General features: G+C 44.7%; 6 protein-coding genes across 6 annotated transcripts; 5 read left to right on the top strand and 1 right to left on the bottom strand. All coding sequences in view use genetic code 12, as the record gives it.

The window, feature by feature from the left end:
• Positions 1-8087: 8087 nt before the first annotated feature.
• LODBEIA_P18630 (uncharacterized protein) lies at positions 8088-10022 on the bottom strand (the record flags this gene model as incomplete). Its single annotated transcript, XM_066971798.1, has 1 exon — positions 8088-10022. One exon carries the CDS (start codon positions 10020-10022, stop codon positions 8088-8090), a length of 1935 nt encoding a protein of 644 aa, XP_066828801.1.
• A 352-nt stretch (positions 10023-10374) lies between these two features.
• LODBEIA_P18620 (uncharacterized protein) lies at positions 10375-12363 on the top strand (the record flags this gene model as incomplete). The annotated part of the gene is made up of 1 exon (XM_066971797.1): positions 10375-12363. One exon carries the CDS (start codon positions 10375-10377, stop codon positions 12361-12363), a length of 1989 nt encoding a protein of 662 aa, XP_066828800.1.
• A 270-nt stretch (positions 12364-12633) lies between these two features.
• On the top strand, positions 12634-13953 carry LODBEIA_P18610 (uncharacterized protein; the record flags this gene model as incomplete). The annotated part of the gene is made up of 1 exon (XM_066971796.1): positions 12634-13953. One exon carries the CDS (start codon positions 12634-12636, stop codon positions 13951-13953), a length of 1320 nt encoding a protein of 439 aa, XP_066828799.1.
• A 1190-nt stretch (positions 13954-15143) lies between these two features.
• LODBEIA_P18600 (uncharacterized protein) lies at positions 15144-16346 on the top strand (the record flags this gene model as incomplete). Its single annotated transcript, XM_066971795.1, has 1 exon — positions 15144-16346. The coding sequence occupies one exon, from the start codon at positions 15144-15146 to the stop codon at positions 16344-16346; it is 1203 nt and encodes a 400-aa protein (XP_066828798.1).
• Positions 16347-18061: 1715 nt separating this feature from the next.
• On the top strand, positions 18062-22564 carry LODBEIA_P18590 (uncharacterized protein; the record flags this gene model as incomplete). Its single annotated transcript, XM_066971793.1, has 1 exon — positions 18062-22564. One exon carries the CDS (start codon positions 18062-18064, stop codon positions 22562-22564), a length of 4503 nt encoding a protein of 1500 aa, XP_066828797.1.
• Positions 22565-22969: 405 nt separating this feature from the next.
• LODBEIA_P18580 (uncharacterized protein) lies at positions 22970-24811 on the top strand (the record flags this gene model as incomplete). The annotated part of the gene is made up of 1 exon (XM_066971792.1): positions 22970-24811. One exon carries the CDS (start codon positions 22970-22972, stop codon positions 24809-24811), a length of 1842 nt encoding a protein of 613 aa, XP_066828796.1.
• Between the last annotated feature and the right edge of the window lie 175 nt (positions 24812-24986).

The raw sequence follows: 24986 nt of genomic DNA, 5'->3' as shown, positions 1-24986 counted from the left end.
GTTGTTGTTGTCATCACCAAGCCCAACAGAAGGAAACAATGCAATGCAATGCAACTTTTTTTCTTTTTTTTCTTTCTGTATTTTTGTAGTTACCCATGACTTGTATGGCTTGCTTGGCTAACCCCGTTCTTACCATAGCATGCACCATCAATAATGCAATGAAAAACTCTTCCACCTTTTTTATTCCTTTTTTCTTTTTTCTTTTTTTTTTTGCAGCTGGCGTCGAGCTTTTGAGATTTAGACATCGGTATTCAACTTTGCTTACGCTCTTCCCTAACCTCCCCTTTCTCAGGTCTCTCGTCTCTAGAGGTGTAACGAATGCGCGAGATCGGGCTCATTTAGAGGGGGAGAGACTTTTTCGCAATCAATCTCGTGGTCATGGTAGTGGTTGCTGCGGAATGAGACGGTAGCGAAGATCCGTAAACCTCCGTGGTAGCTAACGATTTCACCTTTCAAGTTGATCATGCACTGGATGAATACAACAAGCGAATGACGTTACAAAAACGTCAAACGCCAAATGCCAGATGCCAAGTGCTAGATGCCAAGTACTAAGTGCCAGATGTGTGTCTGTGGTGGACTCGCGCGGAATTTGTCATTTTGCCGCAGTTGGAGATGACCTAGTCTCAACGGAAAGAAGCATATCCCGATGCACCATGCTTTAAAAGAGGTCAAGCAAGGCATGCCACCAAAGCTCAAAGGTTGAGTCTCTTTTTTGCAAACAGAGCCAATCTCATCTTCTATGCAAAATGCCCCCTTTCTTTCTCTCCCTCCTCTTTTTCAATTCAAAATGGCGTCGACACAGAAGAAAAAGTCGGAATACTCTTGTGGGCTCCAAAGAAAATTGTAATTTCATACGTAACATGAGTTCATCACTTTAACGTGAGTATCAGGAAACCTAGCACAGAAGTGATGCTCATATTCGGAACTGTTATTGCTTGGATGCATATCGAACACTGCTCTTGTTATCAAAATGGACCTCGAGTGGACAAGCACTCACGTGACCTTCGCCAACTTTCCAATACCCCGGTGGTATACCTTTTTGGACAGTTTTACGGGGTTTTCCTCAACATGGCAAAGCGCTGCACTTTGATGATGGTTTACCTGCCTCCACCAATTAATGATTATTCCTCCATCTGACCCCGTCTTGTCCCAGAGATCAACTCGCTTTTTTTTCTTTTTTTTTTTTTTTTTTTTTTACCAAAAACAAGAGATCTTGAATTCAGTTTTCCCTCTACTCACTGCAAAAACTATTATAGTTATAGACGACAAATAAACACATTTCAAAGACAAAAACAAGTTTGCTTTATATATATATGTATATAAAGCTCAAAACTTGAAACTTGTTTTCATTTGAGCTTTCAGGATGGCAACCACCTCAAGATCCTTTGTCCAATATATAAACATATATAGAAGAGAAAGAAACGGGACCTCGTGGTATGAAGTGGTATTGCAGTATTTGTCCCGACAAATGGTTCCCACTGCATACAAGCTTGCAAGTACACATGTTTAGAACTCATCATGCTAATCCACGAAAAAGACAATTAAGAAGAAGCAAATGTTTCAAAAAATGACCAACGACAAGGGGGGTAAAAAAAAAAAGTGGAAGCGGAAGGGTATTGGTTAATAATAATTAGACTTGTTGGTAGATTTATATATAGTTGCTCGCTTTATTCGCATGGCTTGGATCTGATTCAGCTTCCTTATCTATCGGAATAAATTGAACGGTCTGTGTTTATCCAACACCTGACTTCACCTTCTTTAAAGAGCCTCGTGATAACTACGAGCAATCTTCTCTTTCTCTTTCCATCTCTCTTTTTTTAAAAAAAATTTTTTGATAATCAAGTTTGGGGGAATTTTACCATCTCTAACTCCAAAAAAAATGGCCACTCCCCCGCGTCTAAATTCTTCATATTATGGTTCTAGACGAAAGGCGACGGAATGGCTTATTTGTCGTTACACTGTTTTATTTTTATATAAATAACCCTCGACAAATATCTTTGTGGAACTACCACAATTGCAACACCATTCCGAGCTCCTTGAACGGTGGTTCTGCACCAAATGCCACAAGTGCTTCGAGAAAGAAATGGACAAAAAACTCCACTTGCGAGGCAATACGTTGAGCACTGAGCCTAATAGAGACTAAAACAAAGCTATCTTTCTTTCATTAGCCAACTCTGTGTTCCTACTGCAAAAAAAAAACTTAAAGGAAATGTGGTGTATTTGAAAAGTTTTGGGGGGTGAAGCAGAAATAACCCTCTAATATTTCTCGCCCAACTGTTGAAGCGTACGTAAATATTGTTGCGAAAGATCAGACGATGATATGTAATTTTTTCTTTTTGCGCACGGAGCTAGCTTGTTGCCCCACATCCAGTTGCAAAGAGCGTTTTGGCAAAGCCTAGGCACAATTGCTCTAGCGTAAAGAGTCACCACGAAAAGAAAATACAAAATCACTATTCATTTCGGTTTGGTGAAAGATACTTCGTATCACAAGCTATATCTCAGATAAATTCTGCATATCCCAAGTTGAGCCAAATTTAAAAAAAAAAAAAAACAAACAAAAAACACCCATCACTCTGCTCTCGAAATTTCATAACTCAAATCGTCTCATCTTTGCGCTCGACAGTCCTTGGTTTATATCATTTCACTTCTTCCCTCACTCTCGATAAGTTCAGGATCTGACTTGATCAATCTAGCATTCGTGGAGGTAGAATTGCTTCCTTTTTTCAAAATACATTCTGCACTTGGGGCACTGGATCGCCATATCCTTAGGTTGACTTCTGAAACCTTTTTCTTTCGTGCTACTAAGCCGCGATGAGGTGTCCTGTAATCTTGCGATTCTGCATCCAAAACAGCTCTACGGGAATGGGGGGTTATTTATAAGAAAGTATCTATCCAATATAAAATTTTTCTTTCGGCAGCCAAGGTATGTAATTGACAAAACTTCGTCTAAAACCATAATTTCCAAGCAAAACTCACCAACAATCCGTGATCTTCAATAAGTCCAAATTAAAAAAAGAAAAAAAAAAAGAAAAAAAAACTCAAAATTTCGACCGACGAAGAATACGAACATGAAGGTCTCGAGATACAATGCATTGACCCAAGGACCACTATATATTAGAAACCACACAAAAGAACCTTGTCTGTGAATTTGAAAAAGGCAGACACGCTATCTCGCATTTACCACCTATACACAATGTGTCTTCATCGCAGCACTGACTCTTTCTTTAGTTGGCTCGCTAGTTCAAACGGTTTTGTACGCAGCAGCAACACTCAACGATGGAAAATTAAAGGGTAATTTACCCTGCACCCCCTAAAACCTTAGACTACCCCCTCTGGAATCATTGCAAATCACTTTTTTATTCGTCCTACACCCATATTAATGCTTTGGATAAACTTTGTCGATAAGCTGATAAGCCCAAAGCTTGAAAAATAAAAATAGAAAACGAATGAATTATTATGATATTATCTTTTTGAGGAAAGTTGGAAATCATCCATGGCGTGAGCCCGGTCATGCCATACTCCATGGTTCAGCGACAAGTTGCGAAATTGCGCCACTATCGTTGTCTTAATAATGGGGCACTCTCTCAGAAAACTATCAACTGGATCTGTACCTCGAATCTATCGTGAGTATATCCCCAGTTTTGTCTTTTTTTTTTGCTTCCCCAATCTCTTCCAACCCCTTAATTTCTTTTTATTTTCAAGCCATGGTATAGTGGAAGGTGCCAATTGTAATCATTTTTGTTGTAAAAGTTGAGGTGGCACGATTTGCAATGAATCATCTGATTAGATCAGTGCCTCGAGGCGGTGATGTATACAGAATTCGAATAGTCGAGATGGGAAAATCAAAAGTTTATTTATACTTGAACACCTTCTCACCTCCCATTTTTTTGAAGTGAATCATATTCGTCGTCCGCAGGCATAAATAAGATTAGTATGAAGCTCACAGTATATTCGCTGCATGTATAGCATTTTCTTTTAAAGGATCTGAACCATCAAGATTTTATCTGCTTCTGACGGTCCATTTTGACAATAGAATTTGCCTCTTCTTTTTGCCTTTGCCTGTACCCTCATCCAAACCTCAGCTTCTAATACAAGAACCATAATCACCCCCAAACCCGTTTGAGCTTCTTCATTTGCAGCAAGAAAACAAACTCCTTGCCACGCCAATGACATTAATGCGCCAAAGTCACCATTAGCTTGTTCTTCAGACGGAGTGTCTTGGTTGTGAGACAGCTAAGAACAGCAAGAGACGCGGGAAGTTTACGCGGTTATTTCTACTGCGCAGATCTCTTCCCCTTTCCTCCCCATTCCCCCTGCTACCGCTCAAGTTGCGAAAGCCGCGCCGTGTATCATCCACTTGTTCGTTTACCCATATTCTGTCTTGGTTTGCTCATGAATAAGCCCGTGAAGCTCCCCCAGCATTCAAGATTTGAAGAAAAGATAGAAGAAAAAGAAATCAAACCACATCATTTCTGATATTACGGCTAAGCCGGCTCCTCACTTGATTTGTTCTCTATCAGCCTTCTTATTCTTTGTTTTCAACACTACTACAAGTTGATCACTCGTTCCCGTTTGTAATGCTGAATCTAGAAAAATGTTGTAAATGGGGAAAGAGGGGAAGAGAGGAGGCGATTTCCTTTTCGTCTAAAACACTAATCGTGGTGCAAAGAGGAAGCGTCGCTATCAACAATTCTTCTTTGTTGAACAAATGCACCACGTCATACAGTACTGCTTCAAGGTCCCAGCCAGCATGGGTTCTTCTTCCCCTACTACTGTCAAGATTATTTATTTATTTGCCGCTGTTGTGATGACTCTCCCAAGAGCCTCCTCTACCGCGTGAAAATAACCTCAAAATTGTTTCACAGCGACATTCCAAGTCGATGCCCCTTATTGACACTCTTTTACAATCATATTGTCGGCCTCTACTCAACAAGAGCCGTCTCTTTTTCTCTCTTTTTTGCTGGTGGTGGTGGTGGGTTAGACTCGAGGCGTGAGAATATCAAGCTTTCGAGTATTATTTACCTATGACGTCTTTTTCCCCAAAATTGCTTGCAAAACTAAACCGTTGGCCGTCGTCTATGCTCAAAAATTCTTGATATTTAGTCATGGGACCTGAAAGAAGGAAAAGCTAAAAGTTCAAAACGGTGACCATCCGAGTAGAGCGCAGTTGTCAGCTGTCGCAATTTCAGTAAGGCAAAAAAGATATCCTCTCCATTACTACATAAAAGAAAAATCCATACCAAAAAAGCAATGCCTTTGAAACAAGTTTGAACCAACGATCCCTCCCTTCATCAGTTTTCGTTGTTGTTGTTGTAGTTGATCACCTTGGCCTAGCCACCTAAAAAAAAAAAAGAGAAAAAAACCTCAACGTATTGCCGATACCCCTTCTTTTTCAATAAGAATAACCCCCTTCGTTCGTAGTTGATTTTCGAAATGTTCACCGACCATGGTAAGTCCTCATATGTTCATACAAGTGAGATTTTCTGTCGAATCCTTCATCGCAAATTTCGCACAAGTAAAAATGAAACATCTTGCGGCCTTTTCGATTTCCAGTTGGTCCGTTTGTGTTATAAACGCAACAACAACAGCAGCAACAGCAAGATGAGAGGATTCAGAGTGTGTTTTATACCAGTTCGTTCCCCACATTCGCGTGTAAGCGACACGTTTTTCAAGAACTGGCACTTTTTCCTCTTTTTCTTTTTTTTTTTGTTTATAAGCTTAATTGAATTTATCATTTGGAACTGGCAAGAGTCAGAAGTGCCTAGTTCGTCACGAATTGGGGATGTGTGGGGGGGGAAAGAGAGAAAGGAAGATTTCGCTTACATGTATCGAATAAATGAGTATGGAAAACAACTGATCCATAACTGATCCAACACCACCACCGCTGTCACTTCTTGATTCCGCTCTAATCTCTAACACAATTGTCAACACCCCTCACTACTGCAGCAAAACTCGAGCCAGTTACCATCGTCACTTTCCTAAGCACTCTGCGTCCTACTTTGAAACGCATTTATGCCACAACAAATTCTCATGATTAACCACTTTTGCCGGGAAGTATAGCAATCAACTTTGCGATTCTGGGCCAATATGATCACGTCTATTTACCCAGTTTTCTTCTTGATGATTAGTAAGAAAGATTTTGAGTGTGTATATGCACGAGTCGTCCTTAACTCGACTCTAGCACCATTTCCATCACTTGCAACAGCAAACAATCCACGATAGGAAAAGAGACGGGAAAACGGCGGAGATATAAAGACGATTCAGGACGATTAGACGTAGCTATCAAATGAGCTATCTCTTAATTGGCAAGTACATACCTACATACTCCTCAGATGACAAGTTGATGACACCAGACACCTCCCCCCCCCCCTTTCCCCCACTGTCTCACCTTTGACAACAAGTCTGGACTAGAATCCAGATAAGTCCTTCATCCCTTGCTCAGCCATCATGAACTGGCAACGTATTGACCAATTTCTCTTCTACTTCCCAAACAAAACACCCTTATTTTCGCTTCCTTTCCCTCCCCTTTTTTTTCACCAAAAATCATGACATTTCCTGGAATGCTCGCATAGCGCCGAAGCGCTAGTAAATCGCGCGTTGCACACTGTGCAATGATGTATCAACGCGAGCATCGTTGGTCCCCTGCTGAATTAAAAATACGTAGCTTTTACTGAATTTTTAAGGATCAACAGGATTCAGAAGATATTTAAAGGCAAAAAGAAAGAACTTCTGGCTCTTTCCTTTAGAAATTGGTCTTTCCATACTGGGATAGCTTTCGTTTAAAACCTTAATTATCATGCTCTAGATCCATTATTGAAACACTGGGTCTTGTTTATTTGTTGAGAAAAACCTTTGGAGAAGTCTGAGGTTGGTGACTTTTCTAAAAGCATCAGCTCATGACTTGCCATGTGCTCAAGCCCTTGTTGATCATCGACAAGCATGCAATCTTCACCACCAAGGTTCATTTCATTTTGAAACCTCACTAGACTTTTTTCTCTTTTCTTTTTTTCTTTTATTTTTTTAATCGCAGGGCTATCGATGATATCTCAGTGTATGCGCCCACAAGTCAGCCTTGTCTGTGAATCTTGCATTGCATTTTTTACGAAAATGCCACTTTAAAATCGGAGTCATTGCCTATTTGTCTGTGTATCGTTGTTATTATTGTTGTTGCATGGGGCAAAAACGGCCCACAAGAAAGATATTTGGGGTTTATATACTCGACCCCTTAAATCCTCGTCCCATCCCCCTCTCCCCTTTACACTTGCACATTCACTTTCACTCTCTGGAAGTAGGTTTCCCCTTCGTGTATAATTAGAATGGTGAACTAGAAACGGGGTATGAGATCAAAAAAGATAAATGATTGGGGATCACGGGTGTCACGGAGTGACCACGGGTTGCTAAGAAAAAAGGAAGAAAAAGTCGATTCGATGGATATATTCTATGGATGCAAAAACAAGACATTAACGGGAGCTAGAGATACTGATTTTACTTCTCCTTCATTTATCCCCTTTTGTTTCGTAGCGTGTAACACTATAGTGATGCATTTTGATCACTCATACCTGGGCTTTTAATCGTTCGCCCCAGTAAGATTCCAAAATGCCAAATGTGCCGGACCTTGGTGATTCCATTGTTTTTCACTCAGTCACAAATTCTTGTGGTATGTTCCCTATTGAGAACTCCAGAAAGTTTTCATGATCCAGGCACTTACCATCAACGCTCTTTTTTTAGTTCTTTATCTTTTCCAATTCTGTCCCCTTCGAAAATATCCTGCTCTTCTACGTGTCAAAGGCCATAATCTCGCCATGTTGAACTCTGTGGTGTAGAAAACTCACCTGATCTGAGTCATCGGGATTAAACAAACACTTGTGACTTCCTCGATGAGTCTAGTGAAGTTTGCAAGCAGGCACTTTTGTTCTTGAAAATTTTTATTCATTACATTCAACTCAAAGAAAAAGAAAACAATGTACATAAATGCAAACTAATTCTATCCGTCCTGCTAGCGGATTGGGAACATTGTTTGTACTAGGTAAAACGAAACGAAACGAAACAATTGGAGCCATCAGCCCTTGATCTATATGTGATTCAGCTCAGAAATCCTCAACTTTAAAAATTACCTTGCCATCATTCTCTTTCAATTCTTTAATGTACTTTTTATAATCTTTCCTCCAGTCGACAAAGTGGTCAATCTTGAACTTGAGCTGGTTATCAAGGACCATCCTGAGCGCTTCTTCGCACCAGCTGCGTTTGATTTTCAAGTAAATCTCTTCGTAGTAGTAATAGGAAGTCCAATTATTCAAAAAGCCGCTCGCCCATCCTTTGTTCCAAGGGTTTGTCACGCCCTGCTCGGCAAAATCAATGAGCTTATCAATGTTGTAACTTGGATTCAGCAACGTGAATTTGCAACCGCTAACGACGGCAGAGTTGTACTTCTTGGGCTTCAATATCCTAGCCAAGAATGGAATATTTGAACTTGCCTGGAAAAGAGTTTCAATTGAGGACGAAGTGTGCTGCTTGTATGGGAAGTTCAAAGTTTCAATCTCGTGCAACTTGGTCGACGTGCTTTGGAAATATTTCTTGCATCCAATGAGATCCACAAAAAAGTCAAGTTTGTAATCGTTTATGTTGCCTTCGTTAATCAACTCTCCATCATGCAGAATCAAGAGCGAATTGATAATCTCCGTTGCAAAAAAGTCCGGTTTCTTATAGCTTGTCGGAACACGTTCACCAGCAAAGTAGAGTCCATCATTGACCACGTCGAATGAGACGCATTGGACCTTTTTGGGGCGCGATGGGTCATAGTATTTCTTTTCAAAATAAGCAAGAAGCTGGTCCATTTCCTTTTGAGATTTCTCGCGAATAACAAGGATGAGGTTGAGGTAGTCAAACTGGTATTGAGACAAGACGATCTGGACCATCGTAAGACCAATGTCGGTGTCGGCCCCGTTTATCAAAATGTTGGCCTTTGTGAGGCCAGGGTCGAGATGTTGAAGCATCTGCTTCGAGTGGTTGTAAAGGAGTGACACCGAGGATAATTTGGCCAATGGGGGCATCGATTTGGAATTGAGCGACAGCTTGTCAGTCTGTGAAGCAACTTCACCGACAGCTTCTTCTTCTTCTTCTTCCTCCTCCTCCTCGCCAACTTTAAACTCCTTATGGTCGAGAATTCCAGTCAAATTAATGTCAATCTTATCCAATTGGTCCAAAACTTCATCGCTGACTTTAAGCAACACATCTCTCGAGCCTGGGTACATGACTTGAGAAGTAGACAATGCCCCGCGTCTGCTCGTTGGATCAAGCATGCCTAGCACCTTGTCCCCAACTGCAAACTTCTTGCTCATGCTGCTTCCAACGTATTGAACCTCTCCCGCAAATTCATACCCCAACCCTACTTTCACGTTGCTCAAATTCAACAAGTACTGATTGATCTTGCTCAAATCAAACGAGTTCAAAGACGCATACTTTACATCAACAATAACACTATCGGAGCTAGGAGGCAAATTGAACGTGGTGTAGTGGAACTGCAACTCGGTTTCCTTGTTTTGAACCGACAAGTCCTTGACATCAAAGAGCTTGGCTTTGCTCAAGTCGGGCAAATCGGCGAGTCTAAAGCGACTATTGGGCTTTTCAAGCTTTGGCAGCTGGTCAATGGGCTTGGGAACAGCGGTACTTGCTTTTTTCTTGTCAAGGTAAGCCAACTCGGGAGGGATCTTGTGGAATGACGACGATTTAAGCTCATCTTCTTCTTTACGCTTGATGTTGGCATGATGTTCTCTGAGATCTTCCACTGGGGGTGGAGCAAATCCGACTGATTTCTTGGCCTTGACCGGCTTTGCTGGGGATGAAGAAGACAATTCGGACTCGGCCTCCGTCTGGTCATAATTCGGTGGGTCTGGAGGTGCATCAGTTGTTGCCGCCATCGTCGCCGTCGTTGTTGGTTCCGTTGCCGCTGTCGTCGAATTCGTCGTTGTTGCTCTTGGAGCTTCCTCCAGCGACGGATCTTGTGTGGATTGCGTCTCTGACATTGCAGTGGTGGTGTCAAAAAGGAGTCAGTCCAAGTTGAGGTATTTTTTACACTACGAAAATGCTGTCAACGGGGTTATAACCGGTATCTACAGGTTTTGAGTCCGATCCAGGGGAGGGGGGGTGGAAGAAGGGGATGGGGGTAGGTTGGTTGGATGTAAAAAGTGTGTGCGGCTCAGCAACATTTTGAGTCACGTGACCTTTCGGTTCATGTGCACTTGGAACAGGAATTGATCGAGAAAACCCACCAAGGCCATGGCCCATTAGCTTGGTTGATTGATTTGCTTATCCCCCAGTGCTAAAGGTCTACAGGTAAAGAGGGTTAGTCGGTTCAAGAGGCTATACATTGACACGATGTGGGTGATTCCAGCCATAGCTTACACGTTGATTCTACTACTATCGTTGTTTGGTATTCAATACCACATCAACATTTTCAAGTACCCACTTTATCTAACCGTCCCGTTGACCTTGGGAGTCTACATTCCGCTCTCAATTATTTTTACCTTGCCGACGGATTACATCCTCCACAATGCACAGTCGTCGGAACAGCTCTCGTGGATCAGCATACCCGACAAGTACATTCTCTACATTTGGAAGTCCAACTACTGGACTACATTCATTCTCACTTGGTTGATCTTGCCCATGCTTTTGGAATTCTACCGGTCTGGCCACAGAGACACCCGGAAGAAGCTAGTTGATGCCGTGAAGGAGAACTTGAAGTTCCAGTTGATCATGCTTGGGGTGGCGCTCGTGGCGTTGGTGTACTTGATCACCGAAGTTGGCTTGAATTTCAATCATTTAAAGTTGATGATTATAGCAATTGCCCACATTTACTCGCTCATCTTGGCCACCTGGTTGATGGGACACGGGTTGACAAGCATCCCGCGAGATAAGTGGATGCAGGGCTCGGTGATGCAGTATTTAAACCACCAGTATATGAAGATTCCAAAGTTGGTGGACGAATTGGAAGATGCAAAGATTTCTTTCAGGGAGGACGTGCTCAAGGTTTTAGTTTTAAAACAAAACTTTACGTCGTCGTCGGAAGAGGATTTCCTTTTCCGCGACTGGATCTTGAAGCTCTATGACGATATACCGGAGGATATCAGAGAGCATGTGGAGAAGCAGTACTTACACGACAACACCACAATTGACAGAGACCAATTGGACGAGGCGTTCTTGACCAAGCTCAGCTCCCAGTTTAGTCTGAACTTGCACAGGATCATTGGCTACCAGTCTGAATTCAACAGATTGGTCTCCAAAATCATTAGACTTGAGGATACCTTGAATGCAACTTCGACTCGAGAATTGACGTTTAGAGTTGACAGCCACCGCGTGCTTTGGTCTCCGAGATTCAACTTTATTTATTGGTACTACATAAGACCATGGGCAAGCAAGTTGGATGCAATAGTGCTTGCTTTTTCGTCATTGGTTATCCTCCAGTCTGAGTTTTTCCATTCAACCAAGCTCTCGCTACTTAACTTCTTCATTTTTTCAACAGGCTTACACAATCACCCGTTTTTGCAGTTTGTGATTCTATCGTTGATCTTCTCGTACATGCTTTTCGCTGCGTTGAACTCGCTCACCCAATTGAAGATCTTTAACATGTACCATTTGTTGCCTAGAAACTCAGACCCCGTGCTGGCTTGCTGGTACGCAATGTACATTGCGAGGTTGACCATTCCCTTGAGTTACAACTTTATCACCTTGTTTGTTAGTCGAGACTCGATTTTTGAAACTTGGTATGGTGAGTCTGTGCATTTGACTGGACTATTCAACTTGTTAAACAACTGGATCCCCAGATTGATCCTCGTGCCTGTGTTGTTGGCCATGTTCCATGTTTACACCAAACTCAAGAAAAAATTGGGCTTTGGAGGCGATTTCGACGCCTGGTTGTTGTTTGATGAGGATAACGGTGAGCTGGACGATGGCGACTTGGGCAAGAGAGTGGATTTGGTAATTGTTGAGGCAAAACGGATCATTTCCAGAGAAATGTCGAGACGAGAAATGCAACTAAGGCCATTCAATTTGACAAACAGCTATACCAACACCAATGCCAACAATGCAGGCGCCAATCCTGCGGACGCCAACTACGAGCGCAACAGAAGACAATTTGCCGAGTCGATGCACAATCGAATCGACTCTCTGGTAGAAGAGGAACCCATTTACTACAATGGCACCTTGAATGCTGCACAAGAGGGTTTTTGGGGCAGAGTCAGCAACACGGTCAACGGATTCATCGGCAGAAGCCGGCCGGGGCAACTGGCGGCGCAAAGACCATATAGAGACGAACCATTGGATGACTTTAATTATGATGACGACGCCAATCCGAACGTGGTTCTATAGAGATATACTTAATATACATAAGAAACAAAATTTGGATGTTATTCCATACCCCGGACTTGGCGATGGGGGGGGGCCTAGGGGGCCTGGGATGCAATCGGCTGGTAGCCCCCGGAAATATAATTCCGAGCAAAGCCACCGAGTTTCTTGAACACACCCAGCCGAGTTAACACACTATTGAAACCTCAATTGGTTAACAATCCAACCCATTGAAAGTCCCACCACCCATAGTCCTACACTTGTCGTCCCCCCCCCCTTTCACGAAAAAATTCCATGTCAATTAGACGTCTAGGTACTCGATTCCAATTTCAAAGGCATGGGACTCTAGTAATTTCGAGACACGCTTCGGATTCCATTGTGTTTACCGCAGTAGATCGGTCGCCAAATCTCCCACTCAGCACCACAAAGCCATTGGCCCTGGGCAAGCTACGAGTGCCGCTTCTCAAGAGCCCGCTGCATTTTGGGCACGCCACAAGCCGGGTCAATCGTCCGTATAACGAGGACAAGTACTCGGCAAAAGTGCTCAGCATCAATGACCAAGCAATCATCAATTTCAATGTTTTCGACGGGCATGGAGGAGAGCAATGCAGCAGCTACTTGAGCGAGCACTTGGCCGACAATGTCGAGAGTGCCACCCAGGAGTTGATCGAGGGTAAGGAAGAGTTGGCAAAGAAATATGCCAAAAATATTGGAGGCTATTGGAAGCGTTGGTACAAGCACCGCGAAAAGGCCTTTGAGTTGTGGCAGGGCAGCAAGATCCGATTGAAGAACTTCACCAAAGAGTTGAGCAAGAACGACCTCAACCTCCGAATACCGGTGTCATTCCTCAATACCGACTATGAAATGTGCCAGAGGATTCAAGAGCTGGGCTCAACTTGCACCTCCGTTTACCTCCAGACCCTCTTTACCAATCAACAAGCACAATTCCAGCCGGTGTTTGAGAATTTCTACTTCAACAGAAGGACGATTTCGCTACTCACTATCGCACATGTTGGGGACACGCGCGCGATTCTTGTTGACAAGAATGGGCTTGCCAATGGGCTCACGGAGGACCACCACCCGCTGAATCCGATTGAAAGCCAACGGTTGCGTCGGTACGCGGCGAATTTCTTCATGGCCGACTCGTTTGGCGAGGAGCGTTTTATTGCATTGGCCAACACCCGCGCGTTTGGAGACAACAACTATAAAGAAGTTGGCGTCACGGCTGAGCCCGATTTCACCCAGCTCATAATCGGCGACTCCCACGAGATCAATCTGCATTTGACCGCTGACGAAATCAAAAAGTACACAATCAACGGCCTTGGCGGCGATGAGTGTTTCCTAGTGCTCTGCAGCGACGGAGTTACAAATGTCTTGACGGACCAGGAAGTCGCTGATATAGTAATGACCCGGCACAAGATGTCAGGCCATAGCAAAGCCAGTCCGCAAAACTGTGCGCTGGAAGTTGTCAAGTTTGTCGAATACGTGGGCGGTGATGATAACGCTACTATTTTGGTGATTAGGTTGAGTGGCTGGGGCCATTGGCCTAACGTGGATAGAACGGGCGAGTTGAGGCAAAGTCGACTAGATTTCAATCCTAGACGTGGGGGGTGAGAGAAGAAAGGGGGGAGGCGAGGTTCGTAGATGTATAGACACTAGAGCTTTTGATGTACACGACGGACTCTGAAGTCCCAGTTCTCATGCTTGTTATTTGTAACTCTATCGTTATGTATATTTACACGATGCAGCAGCAGTCCACCACTGACCTCCAATAATTTTTTTTTCTTTGTTTGGTTTCGTTGCGTTTCATTGTTGTCACCTTCCCCTTACCGTCTGCCCAAGTGCAAGAAGAAACAAAGTAAAATTCATCATAATTCCATCCATAATAAAAATAGAACACCATTCCACCCACTGAATCCACTAATTCTTGGAATATTTATACATAAATCTCTTCCGCGTGGGAGCGAACTCGCCTAGTTTCAGCCCAACCATATCATCGGTGATTTCAACCTCGACGTAGTCTTTCCCATTGTGAACTTCAAATTTCAAACCAACAAACTGAGGGATAATCGTGCAACTGCGAGCTTTGGTACGGATTGGCTTGTTATTTTGAACTGCCTTTGCTATAGGGAGCGGCACTATGTATGGCCCTTTCCACGCCGACCTGCCTAGAAGTGTAAGTGTTCTTTGCATTGGTGATCTCGATGGTTATGGTGCTGTTGGTGGTGTTGGTTAGACCGGGTCTGGGAGAAGTGCAAGTGAAAAAAAAAAAAATCATCAGTTGGTGGTGGTCGTGAGCGCCTCTCAGGATGCGGCTCATTGGCAGCACGGCAGGGCCAGTGGCGATATCACGACCAACACTCCATCGGAATAGAGCAAGTTTTTGCGTCCTTGTAAGTGATAGCATTCTTTGACGCATCTAGAGGTGGAGGGGACTCTTCAGTGGTGGTGTTGCTGCGATTATTTTGCACATATCCAGGTCGATCCTGCAGCCTCAACATGCGGTCAAGTGGCTGATCTGCCTCAAGCCACTTTTTTCTCCATACTGTAAAGTTTTGCTCCTCAACTTGGCTCTTTTGCTGGTCAAATTCGGTAGTTGTAGTTGTAGTTGTTGTAGTAGTAGTGGTTCTGGTGGTGGTGGTTGTTTTCATTCGATGTTTCAGGCAAAGACGTGTTGCCAGAATCTCCAATCTCTCAAAACACCGCGCGGAAACTTACAGCCCTTGAGACTCACCCACGTAATCAAACGTCAAACGATGCCTGCCACTGGTCAGCCGTGCCGTATCCAGCCCAGGGAATCAAACATGCTTCCAGCTAGCCGACCGGTGAGTATCCAGCCCAAACCGTCAGCGGGCTCAACAAGTCGCATGGAGGTGTTGGAAAATGGTAAAGTCACAATAGGCACCCATAATAGAGAAGCACCAAACACATCTGGCCCCGGTGCTGCTGCTGCTGATGCTGCTGCTACTGCTGCTACTGCTGTAGAAACTGCCGCCACAGGTGCGAGCCCCGTCACAGGGACTCAACTGTCAAACACTCTACTGATCAAGTCGAGCTCAAAGAAGAATAACGCTGCTACATTAGCTGGCAGTCGGGCACACTCCATGACGTCATCACCTGGCACGGCGGGCCTTCTATGGCCAAGAGTATCGGTGGTGTCAGCAGCGAGCGTCAGGGTTTTGGAAAATGGTGAAGTTGTACTAGTCAGCCGCGATAATGAAGCACCAAACCCATGTTCTGCCTCGCCAGCACACGGGGAAGCTGAAGCTGAGGGCAGAAGTTTGAGCTTGACAAGTTTCCAACTGACAACTGCAGCCCCCACCAATAACGACGCGAGGGAGAGCGATGCGGAGCTGCGAATTCGGAGCGCTATTGCAGAGTACAGCAGCAGCGAAAAGTCGTCGATTCGCACGATAGCAGCTAAATACAATATCCCCTACCCGACGCTTTATCGCAGGTGGCGTTCGGGAAACACTGTCTCAGCGAAAGAGAAGAAATTAACCGAAGGTCAAGAAAAAGAACTCCTGGACTGGATTCAAGAGCGGATCAAGAAGGGCAACCCGCCTTGCCACGCGGACATCCATAAAAAAGCTGTGAGGATATTGAAGAAGGCGAACGCTTATCAAGAGAAGCTAGGGAATAAATGGGTGGAACGCTTTGTGCAGAGACACTCGTATCTCAATTTGACTCGATATGGACACTATCTGAGGAGAGCCAAACCGAAACCTCCTACGAGAAAGTATGTAAAATCGGATCATCAGCGATGGACTCAAGGCGGTGCTCGAGTTCCAGTTCTAGATATTTCAAACAACAATCACGCCGAGCTGCCTCAAGATGATGTTTCAGCTGAAGCAAGCACAGAACACTTGTTGCCACGAGAACCGGGTTCGGCTCAACCCGAACTGCCCCGCGTTCTCTTGAGTCAGCGCGGCGTTGAGAGTTTGCGTGAACGGTTACAGCAGCGGCGACAGGAAAGGCAAGAACGACAAGAAAGGAGAGCGGTCTGAGTACCTGAAGCATTCTTCTCAGTATCCCATATTGAGCTGAAAAAAAAAAAAACTTCAAAACAGTCATTGACCGCAAGGAACTACCTGTTTCAAAACCGGGTATATTATGACGGTTGCGTTTGTTTTTTCTTTGTTTTCTTTCGTTGAGCCGATACTAGTTTCGGGGTGAAGCCGGTTCCCCATTTCCAGCAACGTTACAATTGCACCTTTTGCTGGCAAAATTTATCCGAAATTTTTTTTTTTTTTCATACACCCGAGAATCTGGAATAAACTTACCATACATGTATGACTGTGCTGATCGCTTCTACCGAAGTCAAGGTTTATACGTTTTAGGGAAGAAGAGATCAGATGGTGCTGCTAGAACCAGTAGCATCGATCCCATAATAGACAGACACACACGCACACAGCGACCAACTCATGTCGTATTTTTTTGCGCTCAAAATGCAAGAGGGACTAAAATATATTCTTGGCAACGGATTCCACGGTGCCTTTTTTTCGATCGGATTGGGCTTCCACAAACAGTAAGAAGAGGTGCCGGGATGCGTTTATAAGAACTCACCTTTATGAGGGCCGTGGACAAGATGCACATGACAGACTGTAGCAGGGTATAGCTTTCAGCTACATGAGAGTATCAGGTTGGATCTTGTTGGGTCTTGTTAGATCTTGTTAGATCTTGTTAGATCGTCTCCATGATTGATACGGCAGGAAATGGAAATTCTAGATCTGAAGTTTGATCCAAAAATAGATTGAGTGATGGGGGGGAGGTTTAGACACAGACTATAGGGGGGAGGTTTGGATACCATTTCGAAAAAAAAAAAAAAACGGAGCAAAAAAAACGCATCAACGTCCCGTCCTGTCCTATCCTATCCTGGCCTGTCCCTAGTTTCAGTCATAATTCAACCCCGAGAATGAGAGAAGGTACCCTAGTGAATGAAACGGTTTTCTCCCTCATTTTTTTGGACCTTCCAGTCACAGTTAATGGCTCAGAAATACCCAAGTATTGCGTGGGGACAAGGCCGCCCCAGATCATCGGTTTTCAAAGCAGAAAAAAAAAAAGAAGTATTCGTTCGCGCGGCATTCTCTGGCATTGCGGTGTAAATGTGTTTGTATCCACTTGAGCAAGTTTTAACGACAAGTTCGACATGTGCATGTCAAAGCCACATTTGCGCATGTATATTCATAGTTGATTGCTTATCGGGTCGTTTGGTGGCTGAGAATTGCCCCAAAAACGAAAAAAGTATTTACCACGGGTATCCCATTTAAGGTTCAAGCTATCCGAGAATACTCCGTTCTAGCCATGCATTGTCGCAGTATTTGAATTTTTCCAAGAAAAGAACTAATGTCGCTCCGAAGAGAGGGCAATATAACGCAGGCACCTGGCGTTTTTCAAGAACAAGAACCCGCCGCCCCACACACATATTTCCAACTATTGTATATTCACAGAATGTCAAACCGATGGCTGAAAACTGGTGACTTCTTTTTTTCAAAACACGACCCCGTGTTTAATTGTTGAAGGGTTATGAATTCTTCCACAGTTCATGAAGCCCGTGAAAATCAGCCGCCGTAAGCAGAATGAAGTTTTCATTCACATAAAAAAAAAAGGAAGAGGACAATTCGAGGTATAAAGCTTTTGAATCCTTTCTTCTTTTTGCATTGCCATCTCATGTCGGGTCTGAATAGGGTCAACCTTCACGTTCAAAACTTCCAACAACAACATGTTTGCTTCCAGCCCAGGGTTTGAGGTCAACCGGGCCGAACGGACCAACTCGAGCTCGGATCGCGACGCAGCAGCAGCAGCAGCAGCATACCAAGGCGTGGGGGGCGATGCCGACGAGGAAGAAGTTAGGGATCTAGCGCGAACCCTTACGGTCAATTCGTTCGAAGACAATGCTTCCGGTACGGGACTTTGCAAATTCCTCACCAACATGTCCGAGGTTCCCGGTGTTCACCCCATCAGCAAAGCTGCGACAACCAAGTTGGATCCCAATTCAGACGACTTTGATGCCAAGTTTTGGGTTAAAAACATGAAGAAGATGTTTGATAGTGATCCTGGATACTACCGGCCTTTCAAGTTGGGCGTGGCTTATCGGGATTTGCGAGCTTACGGTGTCGCCAATGACACAGACTACCAGCCCACTGTGGCTAATGCACTATGGAAACTTGCAACAGAGGCATTTCGAATGCTTCGACAGGAAAAGGAGTCTGAAATGTTCAACATTTTGAAAGATATGGATGGTATCATGAGACCCGGTGAAGTGACTGTTGTCTTGGGAAGACCCGGTAGTGGTTGTTCGACGTTGCTCAAGACCATTGCCTGTAACACGTATGGTTTCCACATTGGCAAAGAATCCCAAATAACATACGATGGTTTGACGCAAAAAGATATTGAAAAGCACTACAGAGGTGATGTGATTTACTCGGCTGAATCCGATATCCATTTCCCACAATTGTCCGTTGGTGACACCTTGGAGTTTGCCGCAAGACTCAGAACCCCACACAATCGTGGTACAGGTGTGGCTCGGGAAGAGTACGCAAAGCACATGGCCAGTGTATACATGGCCACTTATGGATTAATGCACACGAGAAACACAAAAGTCGGTGGGGACTTTGTCAGGGGAGTTTCTGGTGGTGAGAGAAAAAGAGTATCAATTGCTGAAGTTTCGCTCAGCGGTGCCAACATCCAATGTTGGGATAATGCCACTAGAGGTTTAGATGCTGCCACTGCATTGGAGTTTGTGCGGGCGTTGAAGACCTCGGCCACTGTTTTGGAAAAGACCCCCTTGATTGCCATTTACCAATGTTCGCAAGACGCGTATGACTTGTTTGATAACGCGGTGGTCTTGTACGAAGGCTATCAGATCTTCTTTGGGAGGGCAGATAAAGCGAAGGAGTATTTCATCAGAATGGGCTACGAGTGTCCCGATAGACAGACCACTGCCGATTTCTTAACTTCAATCACGAATCCAATGGAGAGAGTTGCTCGCCCCGGGTACGAGAACAAAGTTCCCAAAGTTGCTGAGGAGTTTGACAAGTACTGGAAGAGTTCTCCCGAGTATGCTGAGTTGTGTCAAGAGATTGATCGGCACTTTACTGCATGTGAGCAACTAGATACCAAAAAGTCCTTTCGCGATTCTCATGCTGCTGCGCAAGCCAAGAGCTTGAAGCCATCTTCTCCTTTTAGGGTTTCATTCATGATGCAGGTCAAGTATATTATCCACCGAAACTTTCTCAGAATGGAGGGCGACCCTTCCATCTCACTATTTATGATCTTTGGCCAGCTTGTCATGGGTCTCATTTTGTCTTCCGTTCTTTACAACATGAGCCAGACCACAAAGTCGTTCTATCATAGGGGAGCAGCGATATTCTTTGGCGTCTTGTTCAATGCATTTTCGTCTCTTTTGGAGATTATGGCGCTTTTCGAAGCCAGGCCTATTGTGGAGAAGCATAGGAAGTACGCCCTTTACCGACCGGCAGCGGATGCTCTTGCGGGGATCATATCTGACTTACCAGTGAAATTCTTCATGTCAATGTCCTTCAACCTCGTGTTCTACTTCATGGTCAATCTCAGGAGAGATACAGGTAGGTTTTTCTTTTTTTGGCTCATCTGTGGATGGAGTACGTTGGTGATGTCGCACTTGTTCAGATCCATTGGTGCTGTCTCGACGTCGCTTGCCGGGGCCATGACCCCAGCCATTGTTCTATTGATGGCGATGATTATCTATACTGGGTTTGTTATCCCGACTCGGATGATGCTAGGATGGGCACGATGGATCAATTACATCAATCCCATTGCTTATGCTTTTGAATCACTAATGTTGAATGAGTTCCAAGGAAGATCATTTGAATGTGCCGGTTTTGTTCCTAGTGGACCTGGCTACGAGGGTATTTCCAATGCAGACAGAGTGTGTACCGCCCAGGGCTCCCGTCCAGGAGATATCATGGTCAATGGCTCAGACTATCTCAAGAGTCTTTACAATTACACCAACGGACACAAGTGGAGAAACTTTGGCATCGTCATTGGTTTTACTGTTTTTTTTTTGGTGACTTACATTTGCCTCACAGAATTGAACAAAGGAGCAATGCAAAAGGGCGAGATTGTCTTGTTCTTGAAAGGGTCATTGAAGAAGAGAAAAAGAGCTAGAGAGGCCAAGATCGATTCCGAGTTTGGAGGAATGCCAAATGAAAAAGTTGGTTACGAAGCCGAGGCTGAAGCTGAGAGGTTCGAGGAGGGAAAAGAGTCTACCTCCAATGATGACTCGGAAATCCCAAGCAACAGAGAAATCTTCTTTTGGAAGGACTTGACCTACCAGGTCAAGATCAAGAGCGAGCACAGAGTCATTTTGGACCACGTCGACGGCTGGGTCAAACCGGGGCAAATCACTGCGTTGATGGGTGCTTCTGGTGCCGGTAAGACCACCTTGTTGAACTGTTTGTCTGAGCGTGTCACCAGTGGTGAGATCACCGATGGTGTGCGAATGGTCAACGGTCACGAGTTGGATTCGTCTTTCCAGAGATCCATTGGGTATGTCCAGCAGCAGGATTTGCACTTGGCCGAGTCCACCGTTCGAGAAGCATTGCAGTTTTCCGCGTACTTGAGACAGTCCAACAGTGTGTCCAAAAAGGAAAAAGACGAATATGTTGACTACATTATTGACTTGTTGGAAATGACCGACTATGCCGATGCATTGGTTGGTGTTGCCGGTGAAGGTTTGAATGTCGAGCAGAGAAAGAGGTTGACCATTGGTGTTGAGTTAGTCGCCAAGCCCAAGTTGTTGTTGTTTCTCGATGAGCCCACTTCGGGTTTGGATTCGCAGACTGCGTGGTCGATTTGTAAAATGATGAGAAAATTGGCAGACCACGGACAGGCCATCTTGTGTACCATCCACCAGCCTTCAGCTGTCTTGATGCAGGAATTCGACAGGCTTTTGTTTATGCGAAAAGGTGGTCAAACGGTCTACTTTGGTGACTTGGGTAAAGGATGTTCTACAATGATCAAGTACTTTGAAAGTCAAGGTGCGGACTTATGTCCTGCAGATGCCAACCCTGCCGAATGGATGTTGCATGTCGTTGGTGCCGCTCCAGGTTCCCGTGCAAAAGCAGACTATTATCAGGCGTGGAAAAACTCGAACGAGTACCAGGCAATGCAGAACGAATTGAGTAGAATGGAAACCGAGCTTTCGAAATTACCTAGAGACACTGACCCTGAAGCAAACAAAACGTACGCTGCGCCGTTGTGGAAGCAGTACTTGATTGTGACCGAGAGAGTGCTTGTCCAAGACTGGAGATCGCCAGGATACATCTACTCCAAATTGTTCCTAACTGCTGGTGCCTACATTTTCAACGGATTCTCCTTCTTTAAAGCACATAACTCAGTCCAAGGTTTGCAGAACCAAATGTACTCGATATTCATGTCGTATCTCCCGCTCACCACCTTGATTGACCAGATGCTTCCTTCCTATATTAAACACAGGGATGTATATGAAACTAGAGAAGCGCCCTCGAGAACTTTTAGTTGGGTTGCGTTTATTCTAGCTCAAATCACTTCGGAGATACCGTTCCAGATCTTCATGGGCACAGTTGCGTATTTTTGTTGGTACTACCCTGTGGGTCTTTACAGAAACGCCGAGCCCACGGACCAAGTTGACTCTAGAGGAGTTCTAATGTGGTTGTTGATGACGGCATTGTTTGTTTTCATTTCCACTTTTGGCCAGTTGTGCGTATCGTTTCAAGAGGAAGAGATTAATGCAGCAAATCTTGCTACACTTTTATTTACCCTCTGCCTCACCTTCTGCGGCGTCTTGGCCACAAGAGCAGCCATGCCCGGGTTCTGGGTGTTTATGTATTACGTGAATCCTTTCACGTATTTGGTGCAAGGCATGCTCGCTACAGGGTTGGCGAATGCTGCCGTTGTTTGTGAACGGGAGGAATTAGTCACGGTTGTTCCACCAGAGGGACAGTCGTGCAGCTCATACTTGGAAATTTTTATTCAAAACAATGGTGGGTACTCAACCGTTGTCAATGGTGAATGCAGGTACTGTCAGCTTTCATCGACAAATGGCTTTTTACGTGGTATCGATGCCGAGTTTAGCCAACGATGGAGAAACTGGGGTATTGTCGTTGCATTCATAGGCGGTAATATCATCTTGACTGGTGCGCTTTACTGGTTATTCCGTGTTCCAAAGGGTACCAGACAAAAGAACAAGTGTGTGTTGCGTTGAGGTTGGGGAGGGGTTCGATAAAGTCGCCAGTACGCTCATTTATTTTTCCATGGAAGAGAGAGATCAGGTTTGACATCTCATTTTTTAATTATAGAGCTTTTAATAAACGCTAGTTTTATTTAGAAAAAAGCCGTTGACCTGAATATGTGGTTGACCTTTCGAATTCTCTCTTCTTGTATTCCTCCTTTCTGCTCTTGTCTGCTCTTGTCTGTTCTTGTCTGCTGTTGTGCTGGTTGAACCTTCGGATAGCTGCAAAAATTGCAAAGTCCCAGTGCTCTCTGCTCTGGAAAGCGCGGCTTCCAGAGATGCCGCACGACACTGATTTGAGATGAGATGCAGAAACGATTTGAACTTCTTGACAGCACACGTCACGAGTTCAACCAAATATAGGACAATAGGGAGGGAATGTTTGGAGTGAGGTACGATCCAGATAATGAGTTCAACGTGCTGGCCAGTCTGTTGGAAAGGCCCAATTTGAAGAAGAGGAAAAGAGACGCGCTCAAAAATGCAAATGTGGACGAGCAGGTGTCCAGCACCTCCTCCGAGCAAAGCAACCTGTCGAGCGAACTGTCAAGTGAGGAGGAGGACGAGGAAGATGAAAGCGAAAAAGACGAACACGAGGAAGATTTACAGAGGACCACAAACAACGACGATATGGAGATTGACGGAGCCCGCGAAGCGCTGGTCCACGAATACGAAACAAAGCACCAGTCGGTGTTTGACAAGTTCAAGCAGTCAGCAGCTCGCGATACAAAACAAGACTCAACCGAAGATGTCGAGGAGGAAATCGAGACTCAGGACCTTGCACCACTCCCACAACCCCAACTCCCACGAGATAGACGGCTACAGTCAACGTCGCACTACCTCAAAAACCTTGATTGGTTAACTAAACCCGAATACATTTCAACAACAGAAACCAAGCCCTTCTCCGCATATGCCCTTTCCCCATCCATGGTCAAGAATTTGGAAACACTCGCGTTTGATAATGCCTTTGCCGTCCAAGTTGGCGTGCTCAACAAGATGATCCCCGAGCTAGGTGCCAACAAGATCCAGCCCGACGCATTTGGAGATGTGTTGGTCAATGCATCCACCGGCTCGGGAAAAACGCTCGCATACTCGATCCCTGTGATTGAATCCTTACGAGATAGAGTCGTGCCAAGAGTGCGGGCTATCGTGCTTGTGCCAACCAAGCCCTTGATCAACCAGGTACGGACCACCATGTTGCAGTTGTCGCAAGGAACGAGCTTGCAAATCACGAGCTTGAAAAGCGACATTAGCATTCAGGAGGAAAGTGAAAAGTTAAAGAGTTCTGTGCCGGATGTTATCATCAGTACCCCTGGTAGACTCGTTGAGCACTTGGGGTTGAGCTCAGTGTCATTATCGAGTTTACGGTTCCTCGTGGTTGATGAAGCCGATAGACTTTTGAATCAATCATTCCAGAACTGGTCGCTGATCTTGATCAACAAAATCAAACAAGAACAGCAGTACGATATTGCCAACAATTGGAGTTTAAAGATCCAGAAACTAGTGTTTTCCGCTACCTTGACGACGGATGCTGGGAAATTGTCCGCTTTGGACTTCTACAAACCAAGATTGCTTATTGTGAATGACTCGCAGCACCTAGTCAACGAGTTGTTTTCGGTGCCAGCAACATTAACGGAACACAATTTGAAGTTTGGAGTCGCCAAAAGCTCGATCAAGCCGCTCATCCTTGCCAAGTTCCTCATCTCCCAGCACAAGACCTCGGATGTGCTCATATTCACAAAATCAAACGAGTCGTCGATCCGCTTATCCAGTCTTTTACAACTATTGTTCGATGTGTTTGACCCGCTGGTGCAAGTTGCATTCATGAACTCCACAAACAACCGCACTTCCATCAGGACCAGGATCTTGAAAGATTTTGCGACTCGAAAGATTAACATCTTGGTGGCGACAGATTTGATAGCGAGAGGCTTGGACTTGACCTCCATCCACGATGTGATCAACTACGATCTTCCCAACTCGTCCAGAGAATATGTCCATAGAGTTGGTCGTACAGCCAGGGCAAACCAGCCTGGAGATGCCTACAATCTAATCTTTGGAAAAGGCGAGCTCAAATGGTTCAACACGTTCAGCAAGGATGTGAGCAGGAACGACAAGGAAGTCGAGGATGTAGAGTTGGACTTGAAGAGCTTGATTTCCGCCGACGACGAGGAGAATGTGTATCTGGCGGCATTGCTGAAACTACAAGCTCTAGCACAGAAATAGGAAGCTGCTTCTTCACCAGCTGGTTTCTAAAAATGGCTTATTGCTGAGATTGCCTCCTCTCATCTCTGTTCGCTAGGCCGTGGCAACTTGGCCCCATTGTCCCCCCCGCGATTCTCCCGCGCAGAGTGAAATCATGGGGAGAAAAAAAATAAGGGCCGTTCGATGTGGAGGTGTA

Source organism: Lodderomyces beijingensis, assembly GCF_963989305.1.
Source record: "Lodderomyces beijingensis strain CBS 14171 genome assembly, chromosome: 2".
NCBI lineage: Eukaryota > Fungi > Ascomycota > Pichiomycetes > Serinales > Debaryomycetaceae > Lodderomyces > Lodderomyces beijingensis.
The sequence above is the reverse complement of the archived record's forward strand: the minus strand, read 5'-3'. Positions and strand labels throughout refer to the sequence as shown.